Source organism: Sphaerodactylus townsendi, linkage group LG06 (assembly GCF_021028975.2).
Source record: "Sphaerodactylus townsendi isolate TG3544 linkage group LG06, MPM_Stown_v2.3, whole genome shotgun sequence".
Lineage (NCBI taxonomy): Eukaryota > Metazoa > Chordata > Lepidosauria > Squamata > Sphaerodactylidae > Sphaerodactylus > Sphaerodactylus townsendi.
The window spans coordinates 69,382,078-69,399,906 of NC_059430.1; the positions used below are offsets into that span (position 1 = coordinate 69,382,078).

General features: G+C 42.3%; 1 protein-coding gene across 2 annotated transcripts in view; it reads right to left on the bottom strand.

Moving 5' to 3' along the window:
- DOCK4 (dedicator of cytokinesis 4) overlaps positions 1 to 17,829 on the bottom strand; it is a 347,529-nt gene that overhangs the window by 167,471 nt on the left and 162,229 nt on the right. For both annotated transcript variants that reach the window (XM_048499440.1, XM_048499439.1), the window contains exons 9-10: positions 3,115 to 3,196; positions 1,934 to 1,994 (exon numbers count right to left, since the gene is read on the bottom strand). In XM_048499440.1, coding sequence (XP_048355397.1) covers positions 1,934 to 1,994; positions 3,115 to 3,196 — 143 coding nt within the window. The remainder of the gene's footprint in view (positions 1 to 1,933; positions 1,995 to 3,114; positions 3,197 to 17,829) is intronic.

Genomic DNA, 17,829 nt, shown 5'->3' on the forward strand with positions numbered 1-17,829 from the left:
CCACCTTTAATGCCTCAGTGGGGAAATGGCCTGAGACCACACAATTCACATAGTACAATTCATTTCCGGATTGGACTGCCTCATACTATTGGACTGCCTCATACTGGAAATGGAGGTTGTATGAACGCACTGGCGTAATGGCCATTGGGAAAGGTGGGCAGCTGCCCAGGGCATCACCTTGTGGGGGGCATCAAAATGCTGAGTTCGTTTTTGGGTATTTTTAGTGGTTTCCCATTTTTGGCCTGCAGGGGGCGCAGCTTTTAGGCTAGTGGCACCAAAATTTTAGCGTACCATCAGGAGACTGTCCTTATGATACCCCCCAAATTTGGTGAGATTTGGTTCAGGGATTCCAAAGTTATGGACTCCCAAAGGGGGTGCCCCTATCCCCCATTGTTTCCAATGGGAGCTAATAGGAGATGGGGGCTACTGTTTTGAGGGTCCATAACTTTGGCCCCCCTGAACCAAACTGCACCAAACCTGGGGGGTATCATTAGGGAAGTCTCCTGATGAGACCCCGAAAGCTTTGAGATTATGCCTTCAGAAATGTGCCCCCCCCCAGCCTGCAACCCCCATTGACAGCAATGCAGAAAACTCAATGCAGAACAAAGATTCTTGGGCAAATTTTGGGATGTTCTTGCAGGGAGGGCATTCTTGGACGTATCAGCACCAAAATTTCAGGGTATCATCTGGAGACTGTCATGATGACACCTCCAAGGTTTGGTGCAGTTTGGTTCAGGGGGTCCAAAGTTATGGACCCTCAAAAGGGTAGCCCCCATCTCCTTAGCAAAGCTAAAGCAAAGCAAAGCAAACTGCACCAAACTTTGGGGGTACCATAAGGACAGTTTCCAGATGATACCCTGAAATTTTGGTGCTGATACATCCAAAAATGCACCCCCTGCAGGAACATCCCAGAAATTTGCCCAAGAATCTTTGTTCTGCATTGAGTTTTCTGTATTGCTGTCCATGGGGGCTGCAGGCGGCGGAGGGGGGGGGGATTTTCTGAAGGCACAGTCTCAAAACTTTCAGGGTCTCATCAGGAGACTGTCCTGATGATACCCCCCCAGGTTTCCAGGAAGCTCTTGTCTAGGGGGCCAAAGTTAAGGACCTCAGAAAACTGTAAGTCCCCCATCTCCTATTAGCTCCCATTGGAAACAATGGGGGATAGGGGCACCCCCTTTGGGAGTCCATAACTTTGGAATCCCTGAACCAAATCTCACCAAATTTGGGGGGTATCATAAGGACAGTCTCCTGATGGTACGCTAAAATTTTGGTGCCACTAGCCTAAAAGCTGCGCCCCCTGCAGGCCAAAAATGGAAAACCACTAAAAATACCCAAAAACGAACTCAGCATTTTGATGCCCCCCACAAGGTGATGCCCTGGGCAGCTGCCCACCTTTCCCAATGGGCATTACGCCAGTGCATTCATACAACCTCCATGGGAAATTTTGGTGCTGATATGTCTAAAAATGCACCCCCTGCAGGCACCAATGTCCTGGTGCAAAAGAAAATTGGTCGTGGTGGAGTGGCCACCCATGGGGGGGGGCATCCAACTCAGGTTTTGCCCAGGGCTACAGTTTGCCCAGGGCTGCCTCATTACGCCCCTGTATGAACGTTCTCCTATGTGTTTGTGGGGGGAGGGAATGCTTACCTATGGAAATCTAAATGGCCCAAGAGAAAAATAAATTAGAACACATAGCTTTCTATAGAGGAACATTAAGTCACATGATCTACCATTTGCACTCTGAAACAGTTTTAGTTCTGATGAACAGTTTGTTACAACTGGATCTAAAGCTAGTTTAAAACAGACTATTACAATATTACTTGCATGGTGACCCAGAAGTGCTCACACAAGGCAAACCAGAACATTTTGTCCATCATTCTTACTTCAAATACTATCATTTAAAATGAAAGGGTTGGGAAATCAGTTTGCATACCTATGCGTATAATATGGACAGTGATATAGATGTCCTTCCTGAGTTCACTGGTTCCTAAATCCTGCAGAGAATACAATTAACATGTGATACCTAACATTTTTATGTCTTTGATTTTTAACAAACAAACAGTTCAGAGTGAATTTTAACATGGTATTTGCTTGAGCAAAACATGAACTGCTTATGCTTAGGGCACAGGATTTACACTGAAATCCTGTACAGGATTCTGACTGTATCCTATTCAATTAGATATGCATAATCACAAGAGGTGAAATAACATCTTAAATACATCTTAAATACAAAAACTCCCCTTAGAAAGCAGGAAGATGATAGGAAGATGATAAGGGATTGCACATTCATTCTGGGCTCAGGATACTAAGGCTGATATCCTTACAATCCAATTCTGTACATGTTTACTTGAATGAAGTGAATTTCTATTCCATCAGCACTGATCTCATGTAAACCTCATGCAAGTTGATTCTACTCCTTAGAAAGCAAGTTGCACTGACGTGTTGAATAAAGATGCTTAGGATCTGGTTATGGAAGGCCTCTTTGCTTGTAGAACTGAAGTACTATTCAGAGATGCACATTTCTGTTACCTATTTAGTATATTTTTATGCAACCCTTTCTCCAAGGAGATCAGAACATCGTGCATGGTTCTCTCTTTTGATGTTTACCCTCACAGCAATCCTGTGAGGTATGTGAGACTAAGAGGGAGCAACTGGCCCAAGATCACCCCATGAGTTTCATGGAAGAATGGGGATCTGAACCCAGATTACAGAGGCTATAGTCCAACTTTCTAAACACTACACTACACATGCTCCAGCTGTACAGGTGGTAATCACTAGTAGGATAGAGGAAGACTGAGTAGCAGGAAGACTCTTTAGAATAATGAAAGTCCTGACCCTTGAGCCAGAATGATAGGTGGGATATGAACATTTTAATAAATGAATGAATAAAGTTTGGTATGATCCACCCCAGGAAAGGGATACTTGGACAATGTGATAGTAGCTTTTTATCATTATGTGTAGTGTCTTCTTCTTATAAAATCATCTTGGATATTAGTCAGATCCTTCACTATAGTTTGAGCATTACTTTGGCAAATGGGTTACAAGCAAGAAAATACCATAATATACTCTTAATTTTTAAAATTATAAACTTAATTAGAATATGAAAAGACTCACCACAAAGAGAGAACAATGTCTTTCTGGCTTCTCTGGACATTTTGGCAAGCCATTACGGTTCAGTTTTAAAAAAAACCGCTCACTGTAAACAGAAAAGTAATATAAATAGACCACACTAGGGTAATTAAAAAATTAATTCAGTGCATACAAAGGAGAATAATATATCCAAAACACCTGAATAGAGTTATAGCCTTTCCCCATAATCTTCAAGTGAACAACGTTCCTCTAAGATTTCAAACTGATGTTGCAGAAATAAATTTTAATAAAGTAAGATTAATCCTTTCGCTATTTGATGACAGAGAATTTATTTTAGGGAAAAAATTGCAAAATTCCACAAAAATAGGGTAATGGTTGAAAGGTACTCTTGCTGGCTTTAATCAAAACCAAATGGGATGTCTTAACAAGAAAGAACTGCACGACTAATACAATGCAATTTATGAGCACATATAGGACTTTAGGAAATGCCAATTCAAAAGGACCACACACATAACACAAGGTTCGTTTGTAGAATCAATACAGTTGGTATGCTTAGTTGAAGAGGGGGAGAGAAGAACAGCAGTAAAAAAGCACATTTTATTCATATACATTGTTGTTGTTGTTGTTGTTGTTGTTGTTGTTGTTTATTTGATTTAATAAACCGCCCACCCTCGAAGGGCTCTGGGCGATGTACAACAAAACAGTGGGTAGAACAACGATACATAATAAATAATGAAATAAAATTCGTGATTTAAAACTCTAGAAAACACAGCAGCATTAACAAACCCAATCGATAATAGTGGTGGCGCCCGATCCCAAGGCCGGGAGCATATGTTTAGCATATGTTCCTTAAGGGGAGTGTGTGTGTGTGGGGGGGGGGGGTTCGTATAACTCTATAGCCACTGCAGCTCCAGCAGCAACAGAATGTTGCTTTTTCGCTCCTGCTTCAGTATAATCAGGAATGTGGACAGTAAAAGAAGGATACTACTAGGCAGCATAAACAATTGACAAAAATATTTGGCCCAAACTACATGCATCTCTCAGTCATACATGGAAACTGTACACATTTCCATTTTATAAAATGTAGCGCTAATCTGCAACACAGAACAAAGTGTCAGAGATGGAGAAGAAGAAGGTTCTTATCTCTCAACTGTCATTCTACTGTTCTTGTCCCACATAAAGGATTATGGGGTTCCTGGGACAAAAGGAAGAGAGGGACCATTTCTTAAGGAATCCATGGCACAGGATTAAGCACTCCCCCTCCCCTTCCCTCACATTTCTGTGACGGACTTTTGATTTAGCCTGCAGCCTCTATACTGCACTGTGTCAGGAGAAAATAATAATTGAGAACAATCTATACATGACTCCACATCATCATCAGCTTGGTCCTCAGTCCTTTACAATCAACAGTATCAAGTGTTAACATCCTGGATCCCAATTTTAGCTACAGTCACGTTAGACTTCGCGATACTCTTTCTTGCTGAAAGATGACAGAAAATTTGTGAATTCATCCACCATATGCTGGACCATCTTTGTTCTAGAGTGCTCTCCTTGGGTCCCAGTGACTTGGAGACAGAACTAGGTAAGTGCTAGGACCCATGCAGAGCTAGAACAAAGAAGGTCCAGGAAATGGTGGATTAATTCACAAATCTTCTGTCATCTGGAAATGTCCGAACCTACTTATTTTAATTTGATTCTCCTCAACCTCCCTGTTGTATTTTAAACTTATGCCAATAAAAAGGTTAATGATGATGATGATGATGATCTTCTGTCATCTTTCAGTGAGAAAGACAGTGAGTAAGGCTGAAAAGTGAGCAAGTTCCATTCAGGGCTTTTCTTTTTAACATCCTTAACTTCCCAGCCCCTTATGATGGAACTCCTCATTTGATCACCCTGCACATTCCTTTTTAATTATAGCTTTCTCAGCTGTTTTCCTGGCTTTTACCAAGGTCAAATGAGCAACAGTAAAACAGCTGGAATATCTATGGAAGTCTTTTAAGAGGCAAAACAGAAGGGCTAATATTTCACCTATTGTTCATGTTCATTCTTCCTGTGTGAAAAGGTTGAACAATAGCAGCTACATTTTGACAACATTATTGGTCATGTTATATTCTATCTGGGACATTCATAGCAAAGGCAGAATTTTTTTTCTTTAACTCATTTACAAAAGACTATAAACAGATACTAATATGAGATGATAAGTAAGGTCCAATGGAGGTTGTGTCAAGAGCAAATACTTGCTATCAGTCAGACAGCAGTTCAGGGTAAACATGAGACAAGTTCCATACCTGGCAACTAAAAATCAAGAGGAGGAAACATAATTTAAGGCAAGCATAAGGGAATATTTTGTATGCCTCAATGCAACAGAAGGGTACAGGAACTTAAGCCACTTTCACACATGCAGGAGAATGAGGTACCACAGAATTCAAATGTACGTTACCAACTAGTGAGTTTGTGTTGGGGAAATGCTCTTTTATGTTCTCTTTTATGTTCAAAACTACAAAATGCTCTTTTATGTTCAAAACTACAAAATGTACTCCATGTTCATTTGTTGGCTGCAAGATCAACCACTGATTTACAGATGTTAAGGAAACCCTACATATCTGAACCCCACAAATTTGCATTACCTAATGTCATTCCAAAACAGCCAGTTTCTTTATTTTGGAGATCATGAACCTGCAAAAATTCAAGGTTTTTTGATGGGGGCTGAAGTAAGGAGGGAAGTTAAGTGAAACAGAATGGTTTGCAAAAATTTTGAGAGTAATCCTAAGCAAATCTACTTAGAAATGAACCCCCATGTTATTCAAGGGGACTTACTCTCAGAAAAGGCCACTTAAAGTTACAATCTCCATTGCCCCATTTTTATTGCTTCGGGATGAGCTGCTGACAGTTATCATCTTCATGTGCAGAAATCACTAGTCTGGATTAATAGTTAACATCTCAAAACATCTTGAAAAGCTGCGGTTTACAATAAAATTTAAGCCATTTGCCTGAGCGAACCTATGGCACGCGTACCAGAGGTGGCACGTGGAGGTCTCTTGTTGGACACGCGAGTGCCTGAATCTCCCCCTCCCCGTCCCTCTTCCCCCCTCACCTTGCCATGGGTCTGTCAGAGGTGCCGGAAAGGGCCTCTGAGAAAGGCCGCTCCCCTCCCGCAGTGGCTTCTGGGGCATTCCCCTCCGCAGTGGCTTCTGGGGCATTCCCCTGGTTCCCGCCCTGTGCTCTCTTGTAAGGGCTCAGCCCCGGAACCGGCCGCAATGCCCGGACTCTCCCCGCCCACCTCGGATCCAAGTGGGGCAGCAAGGGACAAGGTGCCGGGCTGTACCCGACCAAAGCAGGCTCCAACCAGGGAAGAGAGAAGGGAGGCAGCATGCAAACAGGCTGTCCCGACCAGCGAGACCTTGCAGGCGGTCTGAGGAAGCGTCGGAGCGCCAGAAGGGGAAGCGGGGCCAGGCTCAGCCGCCGCAGATTCCCGTCAGGCACCTCTCCACTGGCAGAAATTATGCCGGTGGAGGGGAGGGGGCTGTTTGCACAGGAGCAGGTGAGCGGCCGCCGCAGAGGCCAGCCAGAAGAGGCGGCTCCACATGGAGCCACCTCTTCTGCGTCCCCCCACTCACCTCGTCCTCCAGCGTTGGTCTGGAGGGCTGCAGGGACCCGCCCATGCTGCCCTCCAACCTCCAGAGGTCGGAGGGCAGCGTAGGCGGGTCTCAGCAGACCTCCAGACCGACACTGGAGGACAAGGTGAGTGGGGGGGACAGGAAAGCGGCATCTTCGGCGCGGTGCTGTTTGCACCACGCCGATGGGAAGCCGGCACTTTCCAAAAACCTCCCTCCGCACTGCCTGTGCGAACAGCTCCCCAGGGTCCGGTGTTTTTCCGTCCCTGGGCCGCTGTTTTTGGCCCCATGCGGAAAGGGCCTGAGATACAACACAAACCAGCCAGAGAAAATTATTCTAATTCTCACATTTAAGAATATCATGATCATTTCCCTTTTAGCTTTTTTAAAGCAGGAAATAAAGCATCTTCAAGTTGTTCTCTTAATCAGGTGTTACATATACATTTAGTTGTCTTTCACCTACTTAGCACGCTTGCTTTACAAGTGTTTTTATTGAGTTGCTGAAACACTTCTCTATCTCCTGTCACAAAAAATTTAACTAATAGATTATTGTGTCATCTAGCCCATCTTCATATATGACTTCACTCTAGAGTGTATTGTCTGTACTCATCTAAATTGGCTCTCAAAATATAAATAAATTCATTTGGGCAAAATCAGAAAGCCATCATTGTGTAGTGGTTAGAGTGACCCTGTGCAAGTCACTCCTCCTCAATTTAAACTTTCACAAGGTTGTTTATTTATTTATTTATTTATTTATATATCAAATTTATAAACCGCCCACCCCCGAAGGGCTCTGGGTGGTGTACAATGGGCCAAACATACCATGGCCAAAACAACATACACCAAAAAATCAGTTAAAACAAGTTAAAACAATATACAAAAATTCATAAAACTAGCAGCATCAATACAATATACATAACAGCAAGATTATAAAAGTGTGTGTGTGGCGCCTGATCCCAAGGCCGGGTGGGGGTAGAGTGTCAGTCAGATATTATATTAGACATGCTGATGGTAAGGTGATGCTGCCAGCACGTGAGCATGGGGCATCCTGTGGGTCCAAGCTGGCCGGCCTCACCAAAAGCCCGGTGGAACAAAACCGGCTTTTACAGGCTCCCGCGTGAATTTTCCAAGGTCTCGAAGAGAGGCCTGCACGTCCAGTGGAAGGGCATTCCATCTCAGGCAGGGCCAGGGCCATGAAAGTTTCTCCTGGCCTCGGGGTAGAGGCTAGTCGTAGATAATGGAGGGGCCAGGGACTACTCAGTAAGTTGGCCTCTACCGACCGCAGAGAGCGCCTTCCACTTTGGACATAAGTGGGGTGAGATTTGCTCGGCCAAAGTGTATGAGGGTCCCAAGCCGCTAAGGGCCTTGAAGGTTAATACCAACACCTTGAAAGTGGCACCTGGAATTCTACTGGGAGCCAGTGCAGGCGGGCGCAACACGGAGGCAGTGATATGCTCACCGTAAAGGAACCACTCCACCAAAAAAGTCTACGCCACGCATTCTGGACCAAGTTTCAGTTTCCGACCAGTCTCAAGGGGAGGCTCCGCGTAGAGCTTAGAAGTTACAACAGTCTAGCCTTGGAGGTGACCGCTGCCAGGCTGGATCATAAGTGGCTAGGCTTCGGTCTGGGAGAGATAGGCCGGGGTCGCCAGGCTCATGGCGAAGATGAAAAAGGCAAACCTGGTAACATGTGGGCCACCTGGCTTCCATATATATGAAAGAGAGAGAAGAGTCCAGGCAGACCCCCCAGGCTGCAGGCTTTCAGGGAGGTGGGGTTAAGAGACACCCTCCAATACCGGCGGCTGGAAACCCTCGTGTCCCCCATCGCGGCCCAGCCAGAGGACCTCCGTCTTCGATAGATTTAGTTTCAGCCTGCTCTGTTTCAACCAACCACGACCGCCTCCAAACAATGCTGTAGAGCCGCAGGGGCTGAGCCCCCCCCCCTCCATCATCAGAATGAGCTGGGTGTCATCAGCATATTGATGGCAAACCAGCCCAAAGCTCCGCACCAACTGAGCAAGGGGTCGCATGTAGATGTTAAATAAGAGGGGGACAACAAAGCCCCCTGGGGAACACCGTAATCCAGCGGGCACCTTCGGGAAGCCTGGTCCCCACCCCACACCTGCTGACCCCTATCCCGAAGGAACGAGGCAATCCACTGAAGGACAATGCCCTAGACCCCGGAAATGGCCAGGCGGTGGACCAAAAGGTCATGATCGACCACATCAAGCGCTGCGGTAAGATCTAACAATACCAACAGCGCCGATCCGCCATGGTCGAGTTGCATGCGGAGCATATCCGTATGTTGCTGTTGTGAAGATAAAATGGAAGTGAGAACAATATTGTACTCTGCTTGGGGTCTATACTGATGAGGAAAGAGGGGTATAAATAAATAAAAATAAATACCATAGGTTGAAATACTGTGTAAGTCTGATCACTTTCTTCTAAACCAGAGTACTATCAAGAGAGAGACAGAGACATGCAGACAGAGATATCTGCCATATATTCTCTGTTTCCTCAAGTGGAAATAACTACAGGAGGGTTCATGCAGCTTCTCTGGTGTCAGATTACAAATAGGGATAAAATGTTGGAATCCTGACTGGGGGAAAAATCCTTACTCCAGTCAGAACCTTCTCCTTGCTGTGTTAGTTTTGAAGGTGCAAGGCATAATAAGTGGTCACACAAATTAGCATGCAAACATTTGATGATTTTCCTGGCATCTGAAGCAGTACACTGTTGTTCCCTTAATGCTGGGCACCAAAATAAGGAAGCAGTAGTTTTAAACAGAAGTATAGTTTAGTAAGCATATTTCTTTCTGTCTGAAGCTGCAGTGGGAACAACTTCCTTTCTCCCTCTTCTGGCCCACACCAAGTCCTGGAGTGGATTGCACAATCTAACAGTCCAACACTGGCCTAAAACAGTTTTTTAAAACAGAGTTGTCAAAACACCACCAACAATATACTAGCAACAATTGAATCATATAGAGCTGCTGACCAGGTACAGCAAGCCAAAATAATTAAACCTTACAGGGCAAGGTTCCTTGGAAATTGGGCTGTTTTTGAGAAAGTTAAGAAAGAGAGAGTAGGGCATACAAAACAGACAAAGACACAGCCCTAAACCAGTTCCATTTTCCATAGAAACAGTACTCATTGGCCCCTTCCGCACACGCAGAATAATGCATTTTCAAACCACTTTCACAACTGTTTGCAAGTGGATTTTGCTATTCCACACAGCTTCAAAGAGCATTGAAAGCAGTTTGAAAGTGCATTCTTCTGCATGTGCGGAAGGAGCCATTTTTAGCCTCCAAAATTTGACTTATGCCAACGGTATTCCAAAACTTGCACTGTTTCATCATCTCTGGCCACATTCAGACCATTGTTCTCTGCCTTATTTGCTCTCACAAGCAAAACTCAAACCAGGTTCAGGCTTTTGACAGGAAGCATTAAATCCTAACTGGCTTTGATTCTCCATTAACAAGCACTGATTTTCCATAAGCTTGGGCTTTTCTGGCAGCAGCTCTGATTGTATGGAATGTCATGCCCAAAGAGGTCAAAAGGGAACCATTATCATCATTGGCTTTTAGGGAAAAAAGTGTGACCCACTTCTTTCACAGAGCTTTTCACTGATTTGTTGAAGATAAGGACTTGTTTCTACAGCAAATTGTTTTTGAAAAAAAAACTGTCATGAAAAACACTGATTGTTTTTGAAAATGTTTTTAGGGCATATTTATTGTAAACTATTTGGAGACTTTGGTCAGAAAAGAGGAATCTTATGAATATTTTAAATACTAACACAAATTAATGCTTAGTGGCCAAATCGAACTTGGGGTGGAGGGGGAAATGGTTTGTAGTAGGATAGCATAGAGCAATTGGCCATGCTGGCAGGGGCTGATGGGAATTGAAGTCCATGAACGTCTGGAGTGCCATAGGGTCACCACCATGGCCATAGAGTATAACAATGTTGACCCCTCCCACAGCTGAACTGATGATTCTTACAGCAAAAATAATGTAACCTATAGCTATTAATACTCAAGTCTGCCATTTCTATGTGCCTCTTTAATCACCCTTATAAGTATTACTGGAAATAACCATATGTTTGTTGTATTCTATCCTCTGGGTTCATGTTACAAGAATGCATAAACAACATTGCCCTCAATCCTACCCCCCCCCCCCCAGTTCGTTGACTTTTTATTTTGAGAAAAGCATGAATGAGAGCAAATATGTGATTGGAAATAGAGTATCTAACCTTTTTCTGCCCTATCCCAAACTAATTTTCCCCATGTATAAGGGGGGGGGGGGTTAAGGTGACTGGGTATCACCATGGTAATCCTCTACTTTGCTCATTTACAGTATTTTTAAAGGGTCTCTTTGCTTAAAGACACCAAAAGAATCATACAACATTACTGTAATTACTATTTAAAAAACCAATAAGCTAGCAACACCTTTGACCCTCCCTCCATTTTACCATCATAACGACAACTCTGAGAGGCAGGTTTAGTTGAGAGAGAGAGGTGAGTGGCCTAAACTTTCCCAGCGGAGTGGGATTCAAAACTCAACATTCTAGTATGACTATACCACATGGATCTTTCCTTATCCACTGTAGTTACATATTGATAGATAGATATAAAGCTGAGTAACTCACCACATAAATGAAGAATCAAAAGAAGCACCCAAAAGACGTAAACTATTCTGTCTGTATTTTTTGAAGTATTATTGGGCTAGGATTATTGATGTTCTGTTAATTAATGGTATTGTCATATTATTGTGTACTAGTTATTGATATCCATTGGTATTTAGCTATGTATATGTCATGATGGTTGTTATTTTGTTGATATTGTTACATTATATGCTAATGTGTCATGTTACTGATAATTTTTGTGTGATGGTATACTTTGTAATGTATGATACTGACTTTGTAACATACGATATTGTGACTTGTTATTTTGCTGACTTTATTGCCCATGTCTATGAATTTTTTCTTGTATACTGTGATTCTTATTTATGTTTGCTAGTATTGATATTGCTGATATTGATATTGTTACTTATACTATTGTTGTGCGCAGCCCTGAGCCCTTCAGGGGAGGGCAGGATATACATCGAATAAACATAACAAACATCACATAACATAACTGATCAGTAGTATAATTAAATAAGAAAAGTAATAAAAGTAAAGAACCAAAAATTGGAAGAATGGGACAGCAGTTCTGTAAAAGCAACTGAAAATCTGGGTAGCTTCTAGAAGGAAATCCTTCTGAAAGCCAGCAGTTCAACAACTGTGTGTGCAGTGGAGTGAAGTGGAGCATGCCAATTCAGTACAGGCATATACAAGCTGTAACTAGGTAAAATCTAGAATGGTAAAAATGCAGACCCATTCTTGAATCAAGATTCTCTCTGAAAAACCTCCCAGGTTGCTTCAAGTCTACAATTTCTTTTCCTTCAAGCCACACAAAGCCAGGATAGGCGAGTGTCATTCAGGGTAAAAATATAAAATGTTGCCAAGCCTTATTTATTTATAGCTTCCCTGTTCATTGGTGCTGAAGAGCTAAGCTTCATTTCATTTTTCAATCCATTGAGATTATTAACAGGAAAAAACTAGATGTCCAGTTTTCTCACACTGAAAAATAAAACAGAGAAACAAAAATCCAATCTTTGCAAAATAAGCATGTTTGTTTTTTAAATAATACTAAGAGTTTTAGTCATAGAACATGGGTTCTCTGCGTTCATTTTTGAGAATGAGAATCTCCAAGTTTGTCTTCAGAGAAACAGGAGGAAGGTAATAACAATAAAATAACTGAGGCCTTCTGAACGTGAAATCTTAAAAAAACCTCAAAAGCAAAAAACCTCCTCCAAACCATCAATTATGCGAAAGATTGAATCAGGAGTTTTTATTGTATATGTCCTTGGCATCACCACATTTCAAACAGGTTTCTACTAAAAACTTCTGAAGAAACTGTTCCTTTTGAAATACTATCACCTGGTTTTGCTTTAGGGTTTCCAAGCGAATGGTAGTAGAAATATGTTATATACAATTAAAAACTCAGCTGCCACCTTATAAAAAATGGGGAGGGGAGAAACCTCAAACCCTTAGAAGGATAATGCAAGTGGGTCAGCAAAGGATTTATTTTGGATGCTGAAACTGTAATTGTTAAAACAACAGAGAGTTTCCGGTGTGGAGGTGAAACTAGTTGCCCTTCAAATAAACATGTCCAACAAGCTATCTTCTTGTTCCCCCTTTATATACAATAATACATCTGTGCTGTGAGCCTGGACAGATTGCCTGTCACATGAAAATCTGTTCCTCTCCTTGGTTAAATATTATGCAAGCTATTTATTTCAAAAAGTCAAATTGTTCCCTAATTCCTCTGTAAACCTTCAGAAACTTTCTTATTTTATAAAGCATTGTAGAACAACTCTAAGCAGGTCTACTTATTAGTAAGTCATATGTTATTCAGTGGTGCTTACTACCAAGAAAATATCCTAACAATTGTACTGCCAGTCATGCATTTCTGCAAAAACAAAACTCTTCAACAATGTGGTCTTCCATCCAGTCCTAATAACAATAATAGTTGCCAATCCCCAAAACAGGATACAGACAAAACAGGATAAGATTCTTTACTGTAATGCTTTATCAGTTTCACATGCTACCAAAGTCAAGGAAGTAAAACTTGCAAGGCTTTTAAAAAGTTTAAAATACATCTAAAGTACACTGAAATGTTGAAAAGAGAGAATGTGTAGCCTATATGTATATATTTGGGGAAGTTGTTCCTTAAGGTAGAAACAGATGACTGGTAACCATGTGGTTGCCACTTAAATTTCATTATCACTGCTCTCATTGTACAAAAGTGAGGCCTTCTTTTACAGAAGGTATGGCCTGGCACAAGTTAAGCATTCCTTCTTAAAAGAGGGCCAAGATATGAATTTCTGCAGATCCCCCAATCCATAGGTTATGCAGAATGGTCTCAGTCAACAGATCAGCCAGACCCAAACAGTTTCATTCACCTGAGGACTTGTGCTCAGATCAGCATACACAACTCTCTCAAACCCACAAAAGATGAAATAATAGCTAGATCAAGGAGAGAGATTTCCAGTGCAAGCCCTCAGCTTTCCTATTTGGTGAACCCAGTGCTCAGCTTAGAACCAAGAACAGATTACACTGATGAGATCCAAGAACCATAACCATCTTGCTATACTTGATCATCTTCTTTCCAAGCTACTTATATCATCATTTGCAGGCTTGTTGTCAGTGCCACAAAAGTGAAGCCACTGATACCAGATAAGACAGATGAGGCTAGTAAGGAATGCCTGTGTTCTGGAAGGCTATAATTTGGCTGTAATAGATGGGGCCACTGTTACACTAGTGCAGAACATAGGCGTATAAGATAACATACATTTAGAAAAGCAAGTTAGAGGTGTTGCTAGGGGCACCTTTTTATTTATTTGTAGTGACTAATTTCTTGACCCTTCTAAAGACCTAACCCGGTCCATGCATCTGTGACTTTCAGGATTGATCATTGTGTGATGATCTTTATGGGAATGTCATTCAAGGAAGCTTCATATTGTCATTCAACCAGTCGTCTGCTTTTTATCTTGATTTGCTGGTATGCTCAATCTGCTTCCTGATTCAAGTTCATGGTGCTTCACAATCTGGGAAAAACAGTCTGTCCTCATATGTGCACATGCCAATGAGGACTGAAACTGTGTAGATACCATCATTTTGACAGCTGAAAACAAAGGTGGCATGAACTAGATCTTCTTTGGTAGCAGGCCCACTCCCTGGAATCACTTCCCTGATGAAAAACTGCAATATTCTTCAGCTTCTATAATTTCTGTTTCAACTGGCATGATTCCTTGCTGATACGATTCTCTTTGGTGGTTCCATCAATCTACTTTGTGTAATAAGTATCTTGATGTTTTCTACTCTGATTTTTGCTAGTATTTCGTAGAATTTTGTTAACCACTTTGAGCTTAAAAGATCGCAAAATAAAAAAAATGCATACATTTCTGTTGAAAGACTAGCTTGCAGAAACTTGCTGACCTTAGAGCTCTTCACTCTGGAACCTTTTCATACTATTTCTTTATAAGGAACATCCACAACTAGGTGCTAACTGGGGATTCTGGCACATTTTTTAAAAAAAATAGCCCAAGAATACTAAAACTTGGAGAATACTAAAACTATGAAGCATAGGTATTTGAATTTTACACTGACAGACTGTATTACTAAACATCAAAGTCAAATATTACCCTACAAGTTACTCTTTACTTCCACAAGTAGGTTCAGAGTGTCAGCTACAATGGGCAGGAAGGCAGGTGTGGACAGCTTTCCAATTTGCAAGAATGTAAATCAGGCATAAAAAATGTAGGTCACTGCTTGAGGCTGAAATAATTTCCCCCTTACTCTCAACTGTATAGCTCCTGACAGACATCTTCTATATGCAACAGGATGTTCAAAAATCAGCAGAATATATTAATTGAAAAAACCCAGTGATAAAGTATCTTACATATGCAGGTCAAACCAAGAGCCCTTCTCTTCAACCACAGTATCTGGAATAATTTTACTATAAAAGTAAGTTAACATCAGTACCTTTCAAACCAAGCTGTTAAGACAAAAAATTCTGCATATCCACACATCTTCTTTCACGCTCTATAAATCACTTCTGCTTACACTACAGATGCTGACAACTACTTAGATGAGCTTCCAGAAATAGCTTACCTGCAGATAGTAAACAAAACAGATGCTTCAAACAAGTTATTCAGATTAGTATAATTAAGCACTGATGTACACAATTACCTGAGGGCACCCCCACACCTTACACAGGAAATGTTTGCTAAGTCTTCACTTGTATATTCCCTGCAGCAAAATTGTCATGTCAGACAAATGACATGCATGCCCATCTTTAAGCATCTTTGTACATGAGAATAGCCACTCTTGTTGAACCAGGATTACCAATTATTTTTAGACAGGCATTCAAAGATGGATGTTCATGTATGTGATACGGGAAGCAGACTAGACTGCATGTTGCACAACATGTAGAGCCATGTTATTTAAGGAAAAAAAATCTTAGGGTAATTTTGTCCTTATAGAAAGAGCTTTCTACAAACCCTCTCTGTTTTCTATGGAAAAAGTATTTGAACAGACCAGAAAAGTCCACTTGCTATGAAGATTTTCATTTCTGCAGACTGCTCTGTCCTGGACAAACCAGGTTAGCCTGATTTTATCAGATCTTGGAAGCTAAGCATGGCCAGCTTTGATTAGTATTAGGACAAGACCACCAAAAAAGTTCAGGGTTGCAAAGCTGAGGCAGTCAACTGTAAACAAGCTCTGTTCACCTCTTGCCTTGAAAACTCTATGGAGTGGTCATAAGTTGGCTGCAACTTGATCAAGGAGGGGAGGGTTCACAATTCACAGTTTCTTCCCTAGTTGATTTGTTGGAAGCTGCAATCGAGAGCAGAGAAGCCAGCAATGCGAGGGACACCTAAAATGCCCTGTACCTGTGACCCCCTTCTGCACTGGATCCTGGAGCAGAATGCTGGATTGGTTTTGAGAATGAGAACAGTCTCTACTTGAAAATGTAAATTATGTTTCTCAACCTCTAGGGACTAGATTGCCAAATCCTGGCCTCCAGACCATAGTAAGACCATTTTAAACACACTTTCTGAGAGGTAAGAACCACAGAATAACATGGAACTTATTTTTGAGTGAATCTGTTTAAGATTTTCTCGAAGGCTTTCACGGCCAGATTCAGCTGGTTCTGGTGGGTTTTCTGGGCTGTGTGGCCATGATCTGGTGGATCTTGTTCTTAACGTTTCGCCTGCATCTGTGGCAGGCATCTTCAGAGGTGTATCACATAGGGATATTCACAATACAATACTATCAACCACATCTTTGCATAACAAGTTCCATCCAAACACTTACTGATTGGTTTTCCACCCTGATTGGTTCCCCACCCTGGGACATGGACAATATGTTCCCCAAACATCTCCTTCTCTCAGGACACAGTGCGTAACAGACTTCCCTCTGTGATACACCTCTGAAGATGCCAGCAGGTGAAATGTTAGGAACAAGATCCACCAGACCACAGCCACACAGCCCAGAAAACCCACCAGAACCAGCTGTTTAGGATTGCTCCCAAGAGCTGTTACTACAACCTATGGGCCACGAAGATGACAGTGTACTCACTTGTAAAGCATTTTGTTGGGACTTTTAAAGCCCTGTTAAATGTGAAGCAAAAGGATAATGGTTGGATCCTGACTTATTTATTTATTTATATTTTATTGGATTTAATACCCCACCCTCCCTAGCCTAAGCCTAAGCCACGATCTAAGTTGCTCACAACTCAATTTCCAAAACATCAATTATAACAACAAATTACAAAAATGACATATAAAAAGTGAAAAAGTCAAAAATATAACAGTTCAACTATTTATAAAGGCAGCTGCTAAAATAAGTATCCAAATTACTCCGAGGCAGCCTAAATTCTAATTTCCATTTTTCAATTCCGTCCTATCATACATTCAGGCCTCACTATTAGGACAGGGAGGAGGGGCAGGGAGACAAAAATTCGAGACGCCAGCACAATGTATCAGACTGATGGCTGCCTAAACCAAAGGCCAAGCAGAACATTTACATCTTGCAGGCCCTGTGGAATAGATGAAGATTCTATAGGGCCCTGACATCAGCTGGTAAGGAGTTCTACCAGGCTGAGGTCAGGGCAAAAAAGCCCTTGCTCTGGTTGAGGCTAGCTGAATGTCCTTGAGACTGTGGACCAGTGACGTAGCTATAGATTTTTTTGGGATGGGTTCAGGGGCATGGCCACACCTCCCCAAGCTCCACGCTCACATCAGTGCTCCGAGACAGCAGTCTGCCCTGCCCTGCTCCCACACCAGTTGGAAGCCCAGCCGGCAGCTGGCAGTTCCGTCTTCCCTCCAGGGAGAAGAGACTGCAGTCCTTGACCTTGGAGAGCTGCTTTTATAAGCACTGAGGCCAGGGAGCAGGGCTTGGGATCCGTGGTCATGCCCCCAGGGGTGGATGTGGGCATGGCCGTGCCTCCCAAGCCCCACCCTCCCGGCGTCAGTGCTTATAAAAGCAGCTTTCCAAGGCCAGAGACTGCAGTCTCTTCTCTGCCAGC